Raw genomic sequence first — 20,277 nt, forward strand, 5'->3', positions numbered from 1 at the left:
AATTTGTTTCTTAGAGTTTAAGATTTGGAAATGCTCTGTGGGTTAAAAACAAGTCAGAAAGGTGTCGTGTCAGATTTATAAAAGGCCATGCAGATGGGAATCTAGTGAACACAACACACCTGTAGGCAGAGATGAGCCCTGGGCTTGTTGCGCTTGTGGGTCCTTTCACCTGCCAATGCAAGAACATTCTGTGCTCTGGTGCAGCCTGTTTGAAAGGAGCTGCGGGCTGCCTTTGTCAACTGTGGTGTTGACTGTGATGTGTGTGTATGTGTGTGAACTGCATCAGTCTACATCAGCCTCATGGCGCTGTCTGCTCAGCACCATGGAGCTCTGACAGCTAACATGTGCATGGCTGAAAAAACACAACATTACACCTTGTAATAAGTAAAGCCAGTGTATGTCCTTAGAAGCTGGTGTAGGTGTGTTTGTAATACAAAACATGTGTATGTGTTTGTGTGTGTTGTAGTCCCATCAACCAAGCTCCTTCAAATTAATTTTAGCTTATTTAACAGAGAGTAAATGATAAGTGCTTTAATTACGCAATTTTGCTTTCCAGAAATCCACTTTAATGGACCTGGAAGAGCTCCCGTATCATAAATCGCAAGTCATAAAGACAAAATGAAAGATGTGCGATATTTGGCCATATCGATGACAACAATGTAAACGTGCTTATCTTAGTGAAAGAACAATTAGTTTTCAGTGTTTGCTTCGTTTTTCTCACCTGTACCAATCTAATCCTCTGTCATAGTTTCTGTCGAAAAAGTGCGGCTCTGTTCCAAGTGCGCGCACATCTGGATGTATCCGGATGAACTCCAACACCGCCCTGGTTCCTCCTTTCTTTACACCGACTATTAGCGCGTTGGGCAGCTTCTTGTTCCCATATTTTTGCGCAACACTCATGTTTTTCAACTTCGCGTCAGTCCAGTGACTGTCAGAAGAGGGGGCTTTACTTTGTTCGCGGAGATCGCTTGCTCCTCGCTGAGCAGCAGACTCATCCAGTGTGGACCTGGCTTTCAGCAAAGCGCAGTGGTCCAATTTTCCAAGAAGTTTCTTCCCTCCTGCGTTCTTGCCTGGCGGACACCGTTTCCCCTCGTAGCCCTGATTTGTCATGATTGTGCCGCGACAAAAAATGATATTATAGCATAAATAGGTGCAAGACAGTGACACGGTGAATATGAAGGCGAATCTGGCGCTGAATCTGTTCGCAGATGAAAGGAACCTATGTGCCATGTCTCCATGGGTTCAAAGTCCTGCATGATTTTCCATGGAGCTTGCCTCCTCTGTTGGTCTGCGGTCGGAGTCCGGTAGTAATGTGGGTTCCAAAGTCAGACAGGCTGGCATATGAGGATAGGGGTGGTTTCTTGGAGGCATCAGCTGCGCATAAGTCGTGTTATTTCTTTTCATAGGCTGCCCAGCCGAATATGATCGCAGCAGAGAGAGAAAAAAATGGGTCACTCCTTTAAACAACTTGTTCTTAAGTAGTTTGAAGAGAGTCATTTGGATCAATTACTGATGGCACTGTCTCGAAACGTATACCGAAGGAATTCGACGCCCATCATTACCCTCCTTCTCTTTTTCTCTTGTGTCAATTGTGTGAGAGAAGAAAAAGTCCAAGGCGTCCTCGGTGTCTCTGAAACTCTTTGTAGCGCGAGCGTACTGCTTGCCTTCGTGGGGATTTTGATGCGTGGCGCGCCTCTCCCTTTCATAATGAAGTTGTGAAGATATATGCACTTAGACTACCAGGTATAAATATTTAATCAACCCTCTGACGTCATGCACAAGATCATAATTCTATATACGTTTATCTTTTAAAGGAACATCCCAAATATTTCAGGCGGGGGATCTTTTCAACGTGGGTTTCATTATAAGTGCGTGCAAAAGGTGAACTGTGGTTGAGCCTATTGAAACTTGAGCCCATGATGACGTGTAGTTTCATAATATCTTGTAAATCTGCCCTAAAAGTTTGACACTAAGCAACTTGGGAAAAATATTTTATATAATATGTGGAACATTTAGGCAAGGAAAACAGAGTTAGAGAAAATTAAAAAGTGATGAAGATGGGTGGGAAAGACTTGTTGCAGCCATGGTGACTCACAAAGTTAATTTCATGAAATTATTTTGTGTGCTACTTAAATCTGGGTTATATTTTTTGTGCTCTTTCTTTTCACCACCCCATCTTAGGCAGCACACACCACATACTGTGTGGAATAATGCAGCCTGCATAGCCCCCTCCCATTTGCCAGATCTGGATGACAAACAAGCTGTAGCAATTTTCTTGTTACCCAAAAATGAACCAAATAAACCGGAACTTAATCTATTCTGGGCCCAAATTAATGTGTATGGTGGCTCAGATCTCCTAGAGCCAACACTTTGACTTTAAAGCTGTTCACAGCTGCTTCCAAAGCCATAAAATAAGTTTCCTGTCGTGCGTTACATATTTAACTTCTACTTTAAGCAAAATGACTAATCAAGGTTGAGTGGAATTCTCTACATGTCGAGCGTTTTCTATACGCACACCTGAGCATTAGATCACAGTGTCGCTACAATAAAAAAACTGGATGTGGGGTGGAATGCAAATATATTTAACTCTTTCAGTGTCATGGTTAAAGTTTGTTTAAATATGTAGGAGTGGATAGGTTTCTAAAGCAAAAATATCAATGTAATATATTACTATTCTGTTTCCGTCTCCAGCCTTGTGCAGATGCATCACTGCCTTTTTCATGAAGTTTGGGATCCATTTGTAGCAGCTGTGTGTTGTATCGGTGTCCTCTGAAGCACAGTCTAAGCAACAGAAAGGGTGTGAAATGGTTGGAAGGGGAGATATTCAGAGCTGAGTTATGTAGCAACATAGAGCTGCTGCTTCAAGGCACAGAGTCTACAAAAGAGTGAAGCACCAAAGTGAAAAAGTTAGTTTTATAAAGGATTTTAATGATAAAAGTGTACTCAAACCGTAATACATAAAACTAAATAGCAGCTAGGTGCATGGAGGTGAAGGTGAAATTCCTCATAAATAAAATGAGGCAGAAGCTTAATATTGAGTATATGCATTTTCTAACTCTTAAACGGCACACAGAACTAAAAGGTCACATTCAGCATGTACATGTGCATATAGTATATTTTTCCCTTACTTAATCATTAACTTGCTGCTTTAATTTAAAATAAATATGTAAATAGGGATCATGTTGCACAGAAAAACAGCCAGTTTTTATTAATTAATACACAAAATCGTTGAATATACCTCCTGCTTACATTGCTTACAGCTAATAGATTTAGTCAATGTGGGATTGCCATTGGGTTTATATTGTTTGTTGCTACCTTTGACCTATGCAGATGTTTGTGTAGAGGAGAAAAAAGGCTATGTGTATTTATGATTAGCATTGTTAAACTGATGTTTTCATCTGATTAATGGTGTATGTATGTATTAATGTATTAATCAACCAGTATGGCCTGATTGGGTGTGTGTGAATATATGGACACTGTCTTTGTATGGTACCTTTTTAAATACACGTATCAGCAGTAAGTGAGAGAGTGTGTTGGAATTATATTTGTTTATTGTTTGTCTTTTCTTCCAGTGCACCTGTTGCCCATTCAGAGATTTTTGCAGAGATTTTGAATAACTCGCTTATTAATTAAGTCAGAAAACATCCACATACATTTTGGAAATATTGACACACAGCAGACTCAGTGCTGTTTTATAAACAGACTGCATTCAGGGCTCCTTGGGGTTTTCCACCATGCTGCTTTGCTGTGTTTTTGGAAACAAACAAGTGGCAAGTTTTTACTTCTACTGCAGCTGAACAGTTTTTAATGAAATAATCTGTCAGCCCCCTGTGCTGCTTACCAGACAGAATCGGTTCACCTGAAGCTGATGTTGGATGGTGTAACCATCTCAAAAAACATTTGCAACTCAGAAATGCATTTGCTTTTGCCTTTTTTCCACATTAGTCTCTCTGATTTCAGCTCAAATACGGAAAAATAGTTAATGTTGTTCTTGGAAAACAGGCAGTAAGATAGAAGTTTTATTTATTTTTTTCCTGTAAATTCCTAACTCCTGACACATACCTGAATCTTTAACCAGACCAGTCTTTCATGTTTGTCTTCACCAAACATATGCATCACTTCTATAGAGACAGTAATAACTAAAGAGCAAAACTGTCAGACTGAGTCAAAGACAGTTCAGTTACTGTCACTCAAAAATAAAACATGAAAGAATGGCTCTAGTATGCAAGGACATTCATACTTGTAGCTTTGAATGTGTACTCGGAATTAAAATTCAAGAGCAAAAGGAGGAAAAACCTTTAAATATATTCATGCTTCAATTTTGAAACACTATTGACTTTTTACTCAATGCAGGTAAAGCTTCAACTTGACTCCACGAACGCAAAGTAATACACACCTTCTTTAGGAAACCTCCTTCACACACTTACACAGACAGAAGGTATTAAAAGGATCTTTATATAACACTTGAGCTCCTGTTTATCTCCGACAGTGGAGTATAAACTGATATAATAGAGTTTTCCAATAATGCTCATGATCTATAACCATACACAGATCCATAACAGAAAATAAAAACAGACACAAACACATTTATTTACAGGGTTATGTAAAATAACACAACACTTTAGGAATCATGATGGTTATTTTTTTTGTTTTCTGATCACATAACTGCAATCCCATTGAGTAATGAAGCAGAATATTATAAAGCTGTTGCCTGATATGTGCTCGTATCCCACAGATTGCTTCTAAATACAAGTTTCTACAATATCTGATACTTTGTTACACAGATTTCAGAAAATGACATTTGCAGGGCAGCATGCTGACTTTCATGCTGTGCCTAGTTTTGCTCATACTGATCCTGCAGCAGAGCAAAAGTAACACACTATTTCCCTGTTGAATGAATCTGAGTTGACCACTTGCCACTATGGCCCAATTAACCTCAAATAATATCTCTTTGCTGCTATACTATTTCTGCTAAACTGCCAGCTGGATCCTGGGTGAAACTTCTGTTTCAAACAGAGAATACTATCCCAGGGGATTCAAATAATCTTCTTTTTTAAAAGTTGATATAAACCACTGAGAATAAGCAACCTTGCCAAGAGCACCCTGTGGTAATGAAACACCTTCCCTTTCTTCTTTCCATCATTCTATAATGCCAGGGATATCAGGATATCTCACTTTTTCATTTAGTTTCTTGCTTTTCAGAGATTATAGGATCACAGTATCTGTGTGATATCAGGACTTGACAGCATTAAGTTATTCCACCCACTCTATGTGAAAACCTGACATTATGTGGCAAATTATGTGGCTTGCTGTAGACTGCAGGTTTGTAGATAAACTGAAAAAAAACCCCAAAAAGCAAAACAGTGGTGTAAGAACAATAGCTGTTGTTCCTTTAGGGGTGGGGGTGACAATGACAGTGATGATGGATTTCAGAAGTCAGGTTATACAGCAAAATATGCCATGTTTCTGGTTAGCTCTCACCCAGCAGTCCCCACTCCAGATCAAGAGTCTTCACTTAATATCTTCACAAAAAAAGATGAAAAATAAAAGTTTGTGACTCCATGGGGTAGTGGTTAACACATTCTCCTTATACATAAAAAATCTCCTGTTTGAGAGTGGGAGGAGACAGATCCAGACTCAGGGGGCCACAAGCTAGCACACTTCTCGGGCTGGTCCCAATCTCACAGAAATAGGAAGAAGGGAAGGGTATCCAGTGTAAAAAAAATCAAACATACTGATCCATCCACTGTAGTTACCCCTGGGGAAATAAGGGAGCAGCCAAAAGTATTAAAAGAAGATATTTTGACAAATAAATTTGCAGAACCCTAGCAGTTACAGCAATGTCTTGTGTCTAATGTTTCAAACATTAAAAACAAAGATGCATTTCTCTCTGTCTTCTTTTTTTTCTCCTCTCACTGAATCCATAACATGTTATTATATAACTACCGAACAACCCTCATCATAATGTTCTGGCAGTGATGCAAGTGCGAGCTGCTGTAAATCATTGGTGTGATAAGACTGGAAGAAGCGACAGTTTGCTTCTTCCTTCTATTTTAGCTAAGACCTTTCTTTTTCTGCCGCCAGCTACGCCTGCACAATTTAACTAAGGCGTTTCTACCCCAATTAGCCTTTTTTTTTTTTTTTACCACCATTATGGTGCCATCAAAATTAATTTAAAAATGCTTAATAAATTTAGTGGCACTCTGTGGGTTTTTTTTTTTCGTGGCCCTCTCGGAGGATTGTATATGTAGTTTAATTATCTGCATGTTGGTGTTTTAAGGTCAGAGAATTACGCTTGAATTACCAACTGGTGGTCATTTAATGGTCTATTGAATGTATTAATAGTTTTATATTCATTACTTAATTAACAAATGTGCTGGAGCTCTTTCTGTGCTGGGCAAAAAGGGAGGTGTGTGTGTGTGTGTGTGTGTGTGATTAACAACATAAAATTTCCTGACTGACTTGAACCACTAAAGATATGTAATTAAATTGTGTCACTTCTACTAGACTGCTGGGTGTACAAGTGTAGACCATGTTATCTCGTGCATGAGTCTGAGCACTATGCACATGCACCGCCTAATAAACATAATGTATTAAAATGCAGAGTGTAGAAGAAGCTATGTGTTTTGTTTAATAATTAGGGGGAAAACTCTTCCTCTTTTTCTCCATTAGCCACCCAAAAGCTTTGGCAATAAAGAAGCCTTGACTATGAAACCTGTTATGTGCTGAACTTCTGGAAGCAAAATCATCACTTTTCAGCTTTTCTCATAATTGAGTTTTGGTAACTTGTTTTTAAACGTGTATTCCTTGTATCTGCAGTTCAAACAGGTTTCTATTGCCACTATAACCATGATTATAACAACTCCTGTTTTTTTTCCCTAAAAGTTCTTCTTCCTCTGAATTTGCCATGGATTTATCAAGAAAAGACAACAAGAACAAAAGCCAAGCATCGACTAAAGGCCATTGAACAGCAGGTTACCTCTCTCTTTGTCAGCTGCGGTGTCTGTTAATTGCTGCTGACATTTTGCCCACGTTGTTTAAATCCAAACTATTCTGATGCACCGCTTTCTTTTGTTTCTTCCCGAACGGGGGACATAGTTTAGAAATGCCACCTTCTCCGCTGTCTGCTGAGAATCCTCAATATTTGACAAAATCTTCTAATTAACACACCGTTTGTTTTGACAGTACTCAGCAGTTTTCCTAGATGCAGCAAACATTTTTGATCCTCTTGCATGCAGCGTGAAGTTAACACCCACAGATTTTACCCCCTAGCAGGCGAAAAAGACTCTTAACTGTCGAGAGGAATCCTGAAATTCAAATTAGTTACAAATTTAGCAACAAAAAAAAAAGAAAAAAAGAAAAATCAGATGTCTTTTATCTTTAACACTGCAGAAATTTGATGCACATTTAATTGATAAAGTAAGAAACACTGACTCTAAGCAGTAGATGCTCTTTTTAATTGCACTGGTGAATAGTTTCCAACACTGACTTTTTTAGAAATGGAAATCTTGCCATCGCTTCTTTTCTTAACCATTTGTCAGTTCATAAAGTTGTTTAGGTTATGGAGAAGCTACTCAGTCATGCTTTTGATCAAGTGTATCTGCATCATTTTCAAGCACCGACCACTCCAGTTTGATGTAGCAGCTGTCTGACGGACAGCTGCCTCCAAAGAAGGACATCGGTGTGGTTAAATATGAAGCATTCGCTTTGCTGCAAGCACTTCTGAACACAGTTGCTTATTGATTTAGACAGACCACATGGCTGATGGATTTTGTGCACTTTATTTGTGTCTCAATGACAGAGACAAAGGGTAGCTTCGCTGAATGATTGATCACTGTGCAGAGGAGGCTACACTCCTGTTTCTGTTACCTAAATGCGACAAGAGTCAATTGATGGCTGTGAAGAGGATTTCGATGTCCTTTCAGTATCTCTCAGATTTGTATTTACTGATTGCATCACAGCCTCTTTATTCTGGATGACCAGCATCCTGTGAAAAACACACAAATGGGGAGTACCTAATCCCCTCTGTTATTCTGGGGCTCAGCAATTCTGAATCCAGACAAAATGAGAACTGTCTTTCACTGGGCCGTTGTATCACAGAACAGAATCAAACTGGGGGAACAGTGAGAAAGTCCGATAATGACACAGACCACCACGAGTCTTTCTGTGAAAATTAACTGGCTGCTATTGCTTGGTTAAGAGAAGTTTTTGTTGCACGACTTTACTATCCAGTAAAGTCATTGTACCTTTTTTTTAAAATTAAAACATTGGTTCTGCAAAGTTAAGAATGAATGCTTTAGATGTTATTTCTTAAGACCCAAATTTCGGTTTTAGCTGCTCCACCTGAGGAGAGAATTAACAATGACAAATATTGGTTGGAAAGTCCAGCAGAATTTCATGTCCAGCGGAGATGAGAATGTTTAATTGGCTCATATTTTGCTCCGAGCAAAACTGTAGATTGTTTAATTTACACACACGCTGAAATGGCTGCATGATTAGAATATTATATGAAGAGTTTCTACATTTCCCACTCAAACAGTCTCTACATGAACATACAGAGCAAAAATTAGGAATATGATCATATGCTACATGCATATTTAACAGCAAAAAACCCACACATACACGCATACAGATAGATAGATGGAAAGATCAATTGATATGTAGGCCTGAACTCCCTCAGTGAGATCATTAACAAGACTGGCTACAGATACCGACTACAGGATGGAGCAATTTTCAGCCACCTCTGCTACATGGATGACATCAAGCTGTATGCCAAAAGTAAACAAGACTCTGAATCACTGATCCAAGCCACCAGGATCTACAGCAAGGACACTGGAATGTCATTCCTATTGGAGAAGTGTAGTCAGACGGTAACAACGAGAGGGAAGGTAGTCAGAACTGAGGGGATCCATCTACCAGAAGGCAACATTGCAGACATCGAGGACAGTTACAAGTACCTGGGAATCCCATAGGCAAATGGGAACCATGAGGCCACTACACAGTAAAAAAATGGAGTGTCAATATTTCAGAGTAAACCTATTTTAACCTAGATAGAGTATTTACAACTCTATGAGGTGTAAACCAGCTCTAACATCAGAGTTAAAAGTCAGTGTAAAGTTTGTTAGTCACGCAGTGAAGACTTAACTCCACACAGTGTTGATTATTACCAGTACGCAGGTGTGTGCGGCCTCAGAGCTCTAATGCGCATGGAATTTTCTCCGAAGAGCTGCCACAGTCAGGTAAGTGAAGTTAACATTCCCATACTGGTAACATTGTTTAAAAAGTATTTTTAAACTAAATAGCTCTTTATAGTTTCACTGATGTCGAGTGAGGACATGTTAGCAGCATTTACCCATAGGTTTAATGGTATTCCAGTAGCTACATGCTAGCAGTTGCTAAAAGTTCAGATGCTCGTTATCTTCTCACTGCGTTAATATGAACCTAAAACATTTTAACTATGTATTTCTTCTAAATGCTGTCTAAATAATATCATTGTCACATGTCAAATCGCACAGTTTGAACAACTAAATTACCGTTTATCAGTAAGCTAATAATCGCTAATTAGCTTACATAAGCGAACATACTTTAAGAAAAAGTGGGTAACATTACCATAAAGTTAACTTTACTGGTTTATATTATTTTAAGCAAATGCCAAAGGCATACACTACTTTAGAGTTTTGCTCATTATTTAGTAAGAAATATGTAATTTGTGTAAATTAACTGATAGCAATGTTAATGACATGTTAAGTAATATTAAGTAATGTTTCTATTTTATAGAAAGGTTTAAGAGTACGCAAAAACCAAATCTCTGAGAGATGCAACCAGAAGACGGATGAGAAACATACTTGAGGCTGAGATGACAGAATAACATGGGTAAGAATCAAAAATGTAAGATATAAAGAAACATTTTAAACATTGTATTATTTTTAATTGTGATGTTTAATGCCAATTATTGAATTTATACATTAGGACATCTCCCCCTAAAAGCGTAAGAGTGATGTATGTGCAGGGCATTGTTGCTCTGTCTCCATATCTGGAAGACCCATATTCACAACATGGATATGTAAGTAAAGGGAACTTTTCAACATTAAATACATAATTGCCCTCAGAAATGTTGATAACATAGTCCTTCTTCGTTTATTTAATTACATAGAAACATTACTACGATCCAGAGAGCAGTTCAGGATACATTGCATGGCGGTTGAAGACCATTCAAAGAAAAGCTGTGGAGGAAAGAAGCGTCTCAGTTTGCAAATCTCCCAAAAGTAAGTTCACTTATCATTTAAATGATACTGATGTAATTTGTAGGCAGGATTCAATCAAACACCTCTCTATGTTCTGTATCTTTGCATTACAGATGGAACAAGATTTCCGACTCCTGTTTTGTGAGGTCACTGGGAGCAAATTCTTGGAGAGGTGGCTCACCAATCTCAAAGCAAAGGTTGTAAAGGAAAGTCATGGACTTGTCCCCACCTCAGAGCTCTTGGAGTTAATGTGCAATGCTGAGTCAGGTACTGAAGTTGAGAATGGTATGATTGTGACTGTTTTTATTTGCCATTGTTGGTTATATAGGTAATTCTGTCAATTCAATGTATTTTTGGAATAATTCTTTGTTTATTCATCTGTAGGCTGGGACAGTGACTTGTCTACTATCTTGCTGCTGCTACATCTGCTACCACCATCTGCACAAGGGCGAAAGAGACCAGGAAAGATGTCTGCATCTCAAGCTGTCAATAACCTCATCAAATTCCCAAAGGTATGTTGTTTAAAATATATTTTCCATCACCTCTATTTTCATGGACAGTGAGTTGAGCTAATCTACTGTCAGAGGATAGTCACTTAATACTGTTGTTTAATGTGTTGTTGTAGGCTGGAACCAGTGTACAGCAGCATCTAGACAACATCACCCGAAGCAGTCAGCCCTACCTTCTTACTCAGGGATCCACAAGAAGCAGCATTCACACCTTCATTGTGATTGAGAAGCATGCACTTCCATGTAAAGCGACAGGTTCAGTAGGAGCCCTTGATGAACTCTTTAGGGCCCATTATGTCTTTGGTACATCATACAGTTCATCCCTGACCAACTTTTTTACTTTTCTGCAAACAACTACGACATTGGGGAAATGTCATATTGCTTTCTCTAGTGAGCATCATAGAACTGTGAATTGTAAAGGTTTGTTACGTTAATTAAATGACACTGAAATGAGAAACATAATAAATGCTGTTACTTTAACCTGTATATTTGTTGTTATTTCCATAATGTAGGATAGATCACAGTTATTTAGTAATATAGCATCATAAGATGAATATGAAAAAATCACACTACAGAGAAATAAAAATGATATATTATTACACATCAGAGTGTTATTATTAAACTAAATTTGGAGTAAAAATAGCTCTATAAAGTGTAATCAAATTACTCTGAACAGTGTGAATAACCCTCAGTGTTAAATGTTTTTACACATTTTGTTGTTAATTTTGACACTAAATTGAGTACAATTAACACTGAAAAGTTAACACTGGCCATAGAGTAAATTTAACTCTAATTTTGAGTGGGCCCAAATGTTATCTGAAGCAGAGTTAAAATCAACTCTGTAAGTGTAAAATTGACACTTGGTTTTTTACTGTGTAGGAAAGCTGCAACCACCAATAACCTGCAAAGGGTCAGGCAAGTCCTGAGAAGTCAGGTGAACAGTAAGAACAAGATCCAGGCTATTAACACCTACGCCCTGCCCATGATCAGGTACCCTGTTGGGATAATAAGTTGGCTAAAGGAGGAGATAAAAGCCACTGACATCAAGACGAGGAAGCTCCTGGCCATGCATGGAGGGTTTCACCCCAAATCCAGCACCCTGAGACTGTGGTACTGACACTCTCTAGTCCCCACCCACTTTCCTTCTGTTTAGTATACAGTCCAGGATGAGACAACAAACATCCATGAGTAGATTAGAAAGATGGCCACAACCTACCGTGTGCTCAGGGAATACCTCAGGCAGCAGAGACCCAAGAAAGCGGAGCAAGAGGAGGAACAGTTATGGAAGGACAGGCCCCTGTGTGGTATGTACCACTGGCAGATAGAGGATGTTGCTGACATCCAGAAGTACTAGTAGTTGGACAAAGATGGACTGAAAGCACATGTGCATGACTATCAAGAATCTTTGCATGACTTTCATCATTAAATGTGGAAAAAACTCTCTGACTTCGATGTCCCTGCTGACCTTTTTGATTTTCCTGTAATAAGCAGACTGTTACATGACAGTAATAACACTTGGGGGAATATTCCTCCAGCTCTAAACTTCTCCCTCTCTCTTGAAAGATTGAGCAGACTATTTTTTTTAATCATTCACTCATTATTATTTTCATTCCCCATCCTCAGTCACGGAAGCCCTTTCCACATTGCTGCCCATTCCTCAAGTTTGTGTTTTGCTAAAACCTTTTACATGTTTAATGTTTTCTTTCTTGCTATGGCCCACAAGCTATTTTTCAAACCTTCAATTTGGCCATAAGAAAGAAAATTGCTACTTTTTAACAGCATGAAAGAAACCCATACTTTGTAGAAACTCAAAGGGGTTTGGCTATGTTGCAGAGAAGTTGTTTGATATGTAGGCCTGTGAAGAGCAGAGATGAGATAATTCCTAAATTGGTGATTGACCAGAAACCATTTGAAAAGCCTTCCATCTAAAAAAAACAGAAGAGAAAAAAAACATAAAGTTGGTCTTGTTGTCCCTTTTTTTCCTTCAGCCTTATTTGAGGTCCACTTTGTCAGCTGACTGTTTTCTGTAGATGGTAGATCATTGCTGTTTTTCTGCAATTGCAGTCCACATTATTTTTTCCTACCTGGTATCTTGTTAGAATGCACAGGTTATTGGGCCCTCGGCTCCTTAATTATCTCCCAGTGGGCCTGAACATGAAATAAACATGTATATACCTTTCAGTTTGCCTGAAATTATCCTGGTAAGATGCCTCAAGAAGTAGTTTTTACTTTTCTGCACAGGCATACCAATATCCTCCCATCCAAAATGCAGGTCACATTACGTGTTATGACTGAGGTGACTGAGATGGGCAGAGAACCTATCTGCCTCTATCCATGCATACATTTTTAAAGATACCTGGTACTGACTCCCCTAAAGCATGCTATTCCTTGAACAGAATTTTTTGATTTTCCCAAGAAGTCTTGCAGTTCAGCAGTACATCTCCGCATATGAAAGGTGTCAGTGCAGGAAAGAGCAGATCTGCTCTTACAGAGCATCCCGCTGTGAAAACAGAAGTGAGAACAGAAGGTGTTTGTAAAAAGTATCTGTGTGTATATGAAAAATGTGTAAATCTAGCACAAGTAACATGCAGTGCAGTGCAAAGATCTGGAACTTGGTATAAGAATGTTAAAATTTAGAAACAGTTTATTTGTCTCAGGTAAGACACCTCTTTTTTTCCTCTCCAATAATGTGAAAGTTAAGAGCTTAAAGATATTTCATTTCTTCACAAACAAAACCAACAAGCCTGAAGTAAATGCAATAATTCAAATTTATAATATCGAATCCTATAAGTAAGGCTGTGCCTGAAAATAACACACTGATTTCTGAGTTCATGTTTACTAAACAGGAAATGTCTAAACAATACTGGAAATTTCAGTCATCTAATATAAAAAGGAACAACTGCTGTCATCAGTCCTGCAAACACTGGTGTATAAAACAGGATTGGCAAAGCACTAAACTAAATCTATTATTAAAGTGCGAGGGAGAATTTTTAGAGCACTCTGAAATTCTGCTGTATTCATAATTTATTTTTAAATCCTTCTTGGTCCCCACTACATATTCAGATCTCATTTACTGTCATCCGTGCAGACTCACCTCTTTTATCCTCCAGGAATCTAGTCTCAATTAATGTTCTTATTGGGATTTCAGGGAGGATTTGAAAGGAAAGGTGCTCAGCAGTGACCATGGAAACAGGTAGCAGAAACAATCTGTGTGTTCAGACACAGACGGTGGAATAATGGCATTATTTTTGCTTTTTTCTTCTTCACCAAGTTCCTGGAAAATCCTTGTAAGTTTATCATAAGTTGGTAGATATAACCCTACACAATCTGAAGAGGGACTTTTAGAATCGCTACATAAATATTTTATCAACTTTTATATAAATTGGTTGTTGCAAATAGTGATGGAGGTGTTCAATTTTCTGCCTAGTTTGTCTTTTCACAGAGGGCTGACTCTGTATCCATACCATTCCTGTGCTGCTCAGGGGAAACTCCACTCACAGACGTGTCTGTCAAAGGAGATAGTGTAGCCACCACGCAGAAGAATGTGGAAAAAATGGTTGGGTGAGGGGGTTGGGGAATTCAATCATTTATCACCTTTTGCTGCACCAGTGTCATAGGGGTGGAGATTCAGAAAACAGAGAACAAGGGTGAGGGATGATAAAACTGCAGAAACAGAAGGTGGTTTAGTGATTTGTCATGTTTTGCATGGTAGTCAGAAATGAAATGCTACATATTTGACTCTGAGGAAGAACTTGCAAGGCCACACGGTCACAAGGGTCACATTTTGTTTACTTCTCTTCAGAATTATTTTTCCAGCTTTAAAGCCATAAGAATATGTGGAAATGTAACAGATAATCAAAACACAAACAACCAATTTTATGAGCCAAACATAAAAGCTCATAAAAATGATTAAAGTTTTTTTTTCTTCCTTTGTAGCTGTAGTTGGTTGTGGAAATGAGTTTTCTATTCACTTGCTTGCCATTTGCTACTTGTTAGCTGATGGAGAACACATCAGTGAGTGATTTGAATTATTTATCATGGGCAAATGTTAAACACTAAATTTAATTATGAATAAAAAGGGCCCACATTTCACTTTAAATTTTTTTTTTTTTTGCACCTTTAGGATCTTAGGACGTGAAAGCTGTGCTGCAGGACACTCTTGAAGTGATTTGTCGTGATAAAAGTTTCCTGTCATACACCAAATTGTTGTGACATGCACAGCCTAAATATTATTTTTCCCCTAAAAGTAACTGCGAGGACACCTTTCAAAGGTGAGGCTACCTGCTGAAACATAGGATGTGTTACAGCTGCAGCCAATATGCAACAACACAGATTATGTTATGTCAGAGCTTCCCAAAGTGTGGGGCCCGCAGAGCCATTGCAGGGGGGGCGCGGTATGAAAAGGGAAAAAAAAGAAAAGAACACTTGGACACTGCTAACATAATGAACAGGTGTTTGACGGGGCTCCCACACAAACGCAAAGCAGGAGATGAAGCATTGCTGAATATATTTCCAAACCAACTTCATTCTAAGCCAAAGACTAGAAAATATGGTGAAGCATGTCTTCCCTTTGGCTTCACCTGCACAAGTGCCAAGGTAGGTCTCCTCTGCAGAATTAGTTTTCCTTTGTGTCGGGAGCACATGCTGGGCTCTCCAAATCACGGGCAAACAGTATCCCACATTCTTGATTTTTATTTCACAAACACTCGTTGTAATAACTAACTACTCCTGACATTTTGGAGATGCTAGCACTTTATACAGTAAAGTTACAGCAGGATACAAATAATCCTGCCACAATTTGTTCCCTCGGTTCAGATCACGGACTAACAGTATCCCACAGCTGTTTATGTTTTTAAACCCATTTTGCACAGAGAGGCATTTTTTGAAAAATGTATTGATAGCAATGTTGAATATTATTACACAGGAAAAAAACCCAACTACACGTAACATAATTGCACCGTGACGCCTCTGCCTTTCTAAATGGAGGGACAGTAACTGCGTTTGTATATGTAAACATGTAAAACCTGAAGAGAGTAAGATTAACAGTAACAGTATTTTGTCTCTATCTGCCATTCTGCAATTCGTCTCATGTAAACAATAACGTGGCGCACAGCGTGACGTGAAAAAACGCACATACCTTGACGTTGCGTGACGAACTCTGTATTCCTCGTCCACACGTAAACGCAAAAAAGGAGTTTTAAAAAATCGCAGTTTTTGGCGATTCGAAACGCCGTTTATGTGTGGATGAAAGGCCCAAATGCATAGAAACAGCTGCATTTTAAAAAATACTCATGTAGACGTAGTGTAAAAGAGTTAGTAGTGTATTTTATTACTACCTGTAATTTGTTGTAGATTAATTGCTTAATTGTTTACTAAATTTTTGAGGTGTGAAATAAACCGCAATGGAGTTTGAAAACAAAATATGGGTGATTGGATAATGTGTTTGTGTGAAACAAAGGGGGGCCTAGCAAAAAAAAGTTTGGGAACCACTGTATTATGCTGTCTGTTGATAGACAATATAAATGATGCAGCTTCTGGGTTTAAAAAGTAAAGATGAGGCAGGGGTTCTTTCCTGATGAGTTTATGAGCTTTGCTGCTAGTTTGAGGTTTTTCCAAATAGAACATAAAGTCCATTATGTGAAAATATGGTCAGATAGGAGGAAAGGAGGTCTATTACAAATCCCCCCTAAAAACAAAACAAGAACAAAAACAAAAAATAACGGAGAAAACACTCAGCATGAGGCTTCATAATGAGACTTCATAAAACAGTGGGTGAAGTCCCCATGGCTACGTCCATCTTTAAATCTGTTGATATGTTGATAGTTGATAATCTACAGTACTTTCCTCAATATGTTGAACACGTGCATGCAACAGCAAAATGCTATGAAAACTAAGTGTAACATTTTAAAGATGTAAACTCAGGTCAGAGTTATAGCACTGACTAGTTTTCATTAACACGCTATAAATTGGCAACTAAAGTTAAAGTTAACCCATTAAGAGTCTGCAGGGATATCCTCTGAGAGAGATGTACGAGAGCTTTGCATACACTGTACGCTATGCGAAGGTTATCTTGAGGATATTTATCAGCAGAAGGTTAATGTGATTTGCGAGTACTGAAATTACCATATGTGCTCTGGAGGCACTGAAATAATTCGTATAGCCGGCGGTATGGTGATATTTACTTTGAAACGTGCACAATTAATTACTTATACCTGTTCAGGATTCAACAGCTGAGGATGCTAAGAATAATCTTCTATTTTCCACTTAAACTTTCACTTGAGGTTTCGGAGACAAAAGCAGGCAGAGTAGGGATTATTGCTAAGTGGATTCATCATTTCAACCCATAGTTTATAGTTTAATATGAAGAGATTGTCAATCACACTGTAGATATAAAGGCTTACATATGTTCTTTCAGCCTGGCTTCAAAAGAATCAGAGACATTACCATCAAGAAGTGATGAGTGCACTGCTGTTCCATAAAGCCCCCATAATCAGTATTTTTATAATGACAAAATGAAATCACAGCATGAAAGGGGTTGTTTTTATTGATGGCCATCATGTGAATATGCACTAATATTCAGTGTTTTGTATAGCTTTAATTTCAGTGCTTTGGTACATTCATTGCTCTAAACAACCTGGTGCTGAATGCCCAGAAGACAGTGGACATTATTGTGGACTTCAGGAAGCACACAGCCCGACTCCCCCCCCATCATCCTGACTGACACCCTCATCACCTCTGTGGACTCATTCCGCTTCCTGGGTACCACCATCACCCAGGACCTGAAGTGGGAGCCCACCATCACCTCCGTCATAAAGAAAGCCCAGCAGAGGATGTACTTCCTGAGGCAGCTGAAGAAATTCAACCTGCCAACACGGACGATGATGCAATTCTACACTGCAATCATCGAGTCCATCCTCACCTCCTCCATCACCGTGTGGTACGCTGGAGCCACTATCAGGGACAAACAGAGACTGCAGCGTGTTGTGCGCTCTGCTTGGAAGGTGATTGGCTGCAGACTCCCATCTCTGCAGGACCAGTACACCTCCAGGACACTGGGGCGTGCAGCTCGGATCACAGCTCACCCTTCTCACACTGGACACAGTCTGTTTGACCTGCTCCCCTCAGGCAGGAGGCTACGGTCCATTCGCACCAGAACCTCTCGCCATAAGAACGGTTTCTTCCCCTCTGCTGTTGGACTCATGAACAATAACCATATGACTGTTCCCACCACTAACACATGACCCTACACTGTGTGTACTGCATCATTCCAAAAAAGTTGTAAAATCCAACTGTACACATCTTGCTCATCACCAAATAGCTGGCAGATGCAAGAAGAAAGAGAAAAATAATTCCCAGCTCAAAATGATTTCCTGTTAATTTTAGTGCAGCATGCTTAAATAACTAAGCCTTTGGTTACAGTTCAAGTATATAAACTCAAAGTGTTAAGACTTGTCAGTGTTGTGTTCGCAGTTTGTTTAAAATCCCAGAACTATATCAATCAAATGCCCAAATTACACCACCGAACTATTAAATTTGCAATATTGTATTAGTTTATTAACTTTATTTTGCCCTACATTATAGTGTTTTAAATTCTGGAACAAATGCTGCTCACCTTGATACACATTTAACTGTTCATACTTCTATATGCTGTTGTTTTCTCTTTAAAAGAGAAAGAGCACTAGTGAAGTGCACATGTGAAGTTCCATGATCCCCAGGCTGAACAAACTTGATGTCCTAATGCATAGACTGAAATATAGTTCCCTAGTCCCTATCTCAGTCAAGCTGAACGCATCCTTTTTGAAGAAGATGGCAACTAAGAGGATCCAGATGATGGAGCTGACACATTCAGAGTGCAGGCTGTGATGTGACTGTACTGAAGCTTGAATTTTTGCCACACTATCAGCATAAGACGGCTTTTGAAGTGAGTTGAAAGAACTTAAATCCAATGACGACCGGGTGCACTTTCGCTGCGGAGTGTGAGCGTAGGTACACAGCAAACCTAATGAGGATGCTAACGTATCACTTTTCCTCCAAAACAACCTTCAGAAATATTGATTATGTTTTCATCATATGTTCAGTATTTCAATATTATTCAGTTGCAAAGGGTTCTATTAAAATGCAACTCTTACTGAAACAAAAAACAGAGAAAATATTGAATATAAACTGGTCCAATAATCTAAGAGGTTATTTTTGTTCACCACCCTTGGTTAGGTTTCTTTGTTTGGATCACAGACTTTATTCACGCTTCTTCTTTTAGAGGAGATTTTTTTTTGCAAATTTTCATGCATCATTCATGCATGATTTAGGGAAAGAAGTTATAATTAAAGACACAAAGTATAGTACATAGAGGAAAGAAGATCACTTTCCAAGTATCTGAGACAAAGGGGCATATAGTCAACTATGAGTCAGTGAACAAAGATGGAAGAAGGTGGTGAGTTCAGAGTGAACAACAGAGCAATTACTCTGGCTCGAGGAGACAAAGAAAGCTAATCACACACTTGTTATAGTCTTCTAATGAGGAAATGAAAGTTAGCTTGACATTCATCAAAGCACACCATCTTGATATTTTAAGGTTTTTCAGGATATCTGTGCATTATCCTTAAGAGGCTTTTTAATTTTTACATTCAAACAATATTTTAACTAATAAGAATGCAACGGGCCTTCTAGCTTTTGTTCTTCCTTGACTCTTATCTTACATTCCTGCACCTCTTTCTGTGACCTCCTTTTTTATTCTTTTTATTTATTTTTGAAAGTGCTTCCACTAATATTAACTAGTCTGTCTATGACTTGAGGAAGGCCAGAAAGCCTGTTTCATATTTAAACAGTCTGGTTTCAGCAAACAAAGATGGACAAACACTCATGCCATAGTTTTTGTTTAACCTTAACTTTTAAAGAATGATATTTTGGATGGATTTATTTTGGATGGCTAGACACACACTGACTGATTGCTTAACTCCAGAGGTCTTTGTTTTAAACAGAAAAAAACTGACATTGCAATTTCATGGCTTTACATTAAATATTGAAAATGAATTGTGTGGAAAAAATGTGCTCCTTGTCTATTCAGTTTCACTGTTGACAGAACCCTGAAATTAAACCTGCCAGTCTGCATGTTTCCCTCCTATTTTGCAATTTCATATTTGCACTAACTGTAACAGATGTCCAAACGCATCTTATATGACTTAGATATTTAGGACATTGAAACCACGAATGCCTAATTTTTCCAAATTTCTCTCAAGTAAATGACATGTTGCTTTAGACTTTTGAATGCTGAGGATGGGAGCAGATGAAGGGCAAAGGTGCAAAGAAGAATTTTGGAAGGCGGAGTGCAGGAGCACAACCACAGACAGCTGAGAGTCAGTGGTGCTAATGTTGGGTCTGAATGTGTAACCTCACTCTCAGCGTGCTCTGATTAAAGAATGATTTATAGGCCTGCTGGAGAGCCCCTCAGCAATCCGTCTCCTCAATGAGATTTTTTTTCCCCTTTCAAGGGGTTTGGTAAATCAAGCCATCTTTGAGAGGATCTC

At 38.7% G+C, this 20,277-nt stretch overlaps 1 protein-coding gene across 1 annotated transcript in view; it reads right to left on the reverse strand.

The window, feature by feature from the left end:
- Window positions 1–1,673, reverse strand: part of hs3st2 (heparan sulfate (glucosamine) 3-O-sulfotransferase 2) — a 32,117-nt gene extending 30,444 nt beyond the window's left edge. The window contains exon 1 of the mRNA XM_006798168.2: window positions 722–1,673. Coding sequence (XP_006798231.1) covers window positions 722–1,230 — 509 coding nt within the window. The 5' untranslated portion in view covers window positions 1,231–1,673. The remainder of the gene's footprint in view (window positions 1–721) is intronic.
- Between the last annotated feature and the right edge of the window lie 18,604 nt (window positions 1,674–20,277).

Source organism: Neolamprologus brichardi, chromosome 4 (genome assembly GCF_056152115.1).
Source record: "Neolamprologus brichardi isolate AB-2024 chromosome 4, ASM5615211v1, whole genome shotgun sequence".
Classification (NCBI taxonomy): Eukaryota; Metazoa; Chordata; class Actinopteri; order Cichliformes; family Cichlidae; genus Neolamprologus; species Neolamprologus brichardi.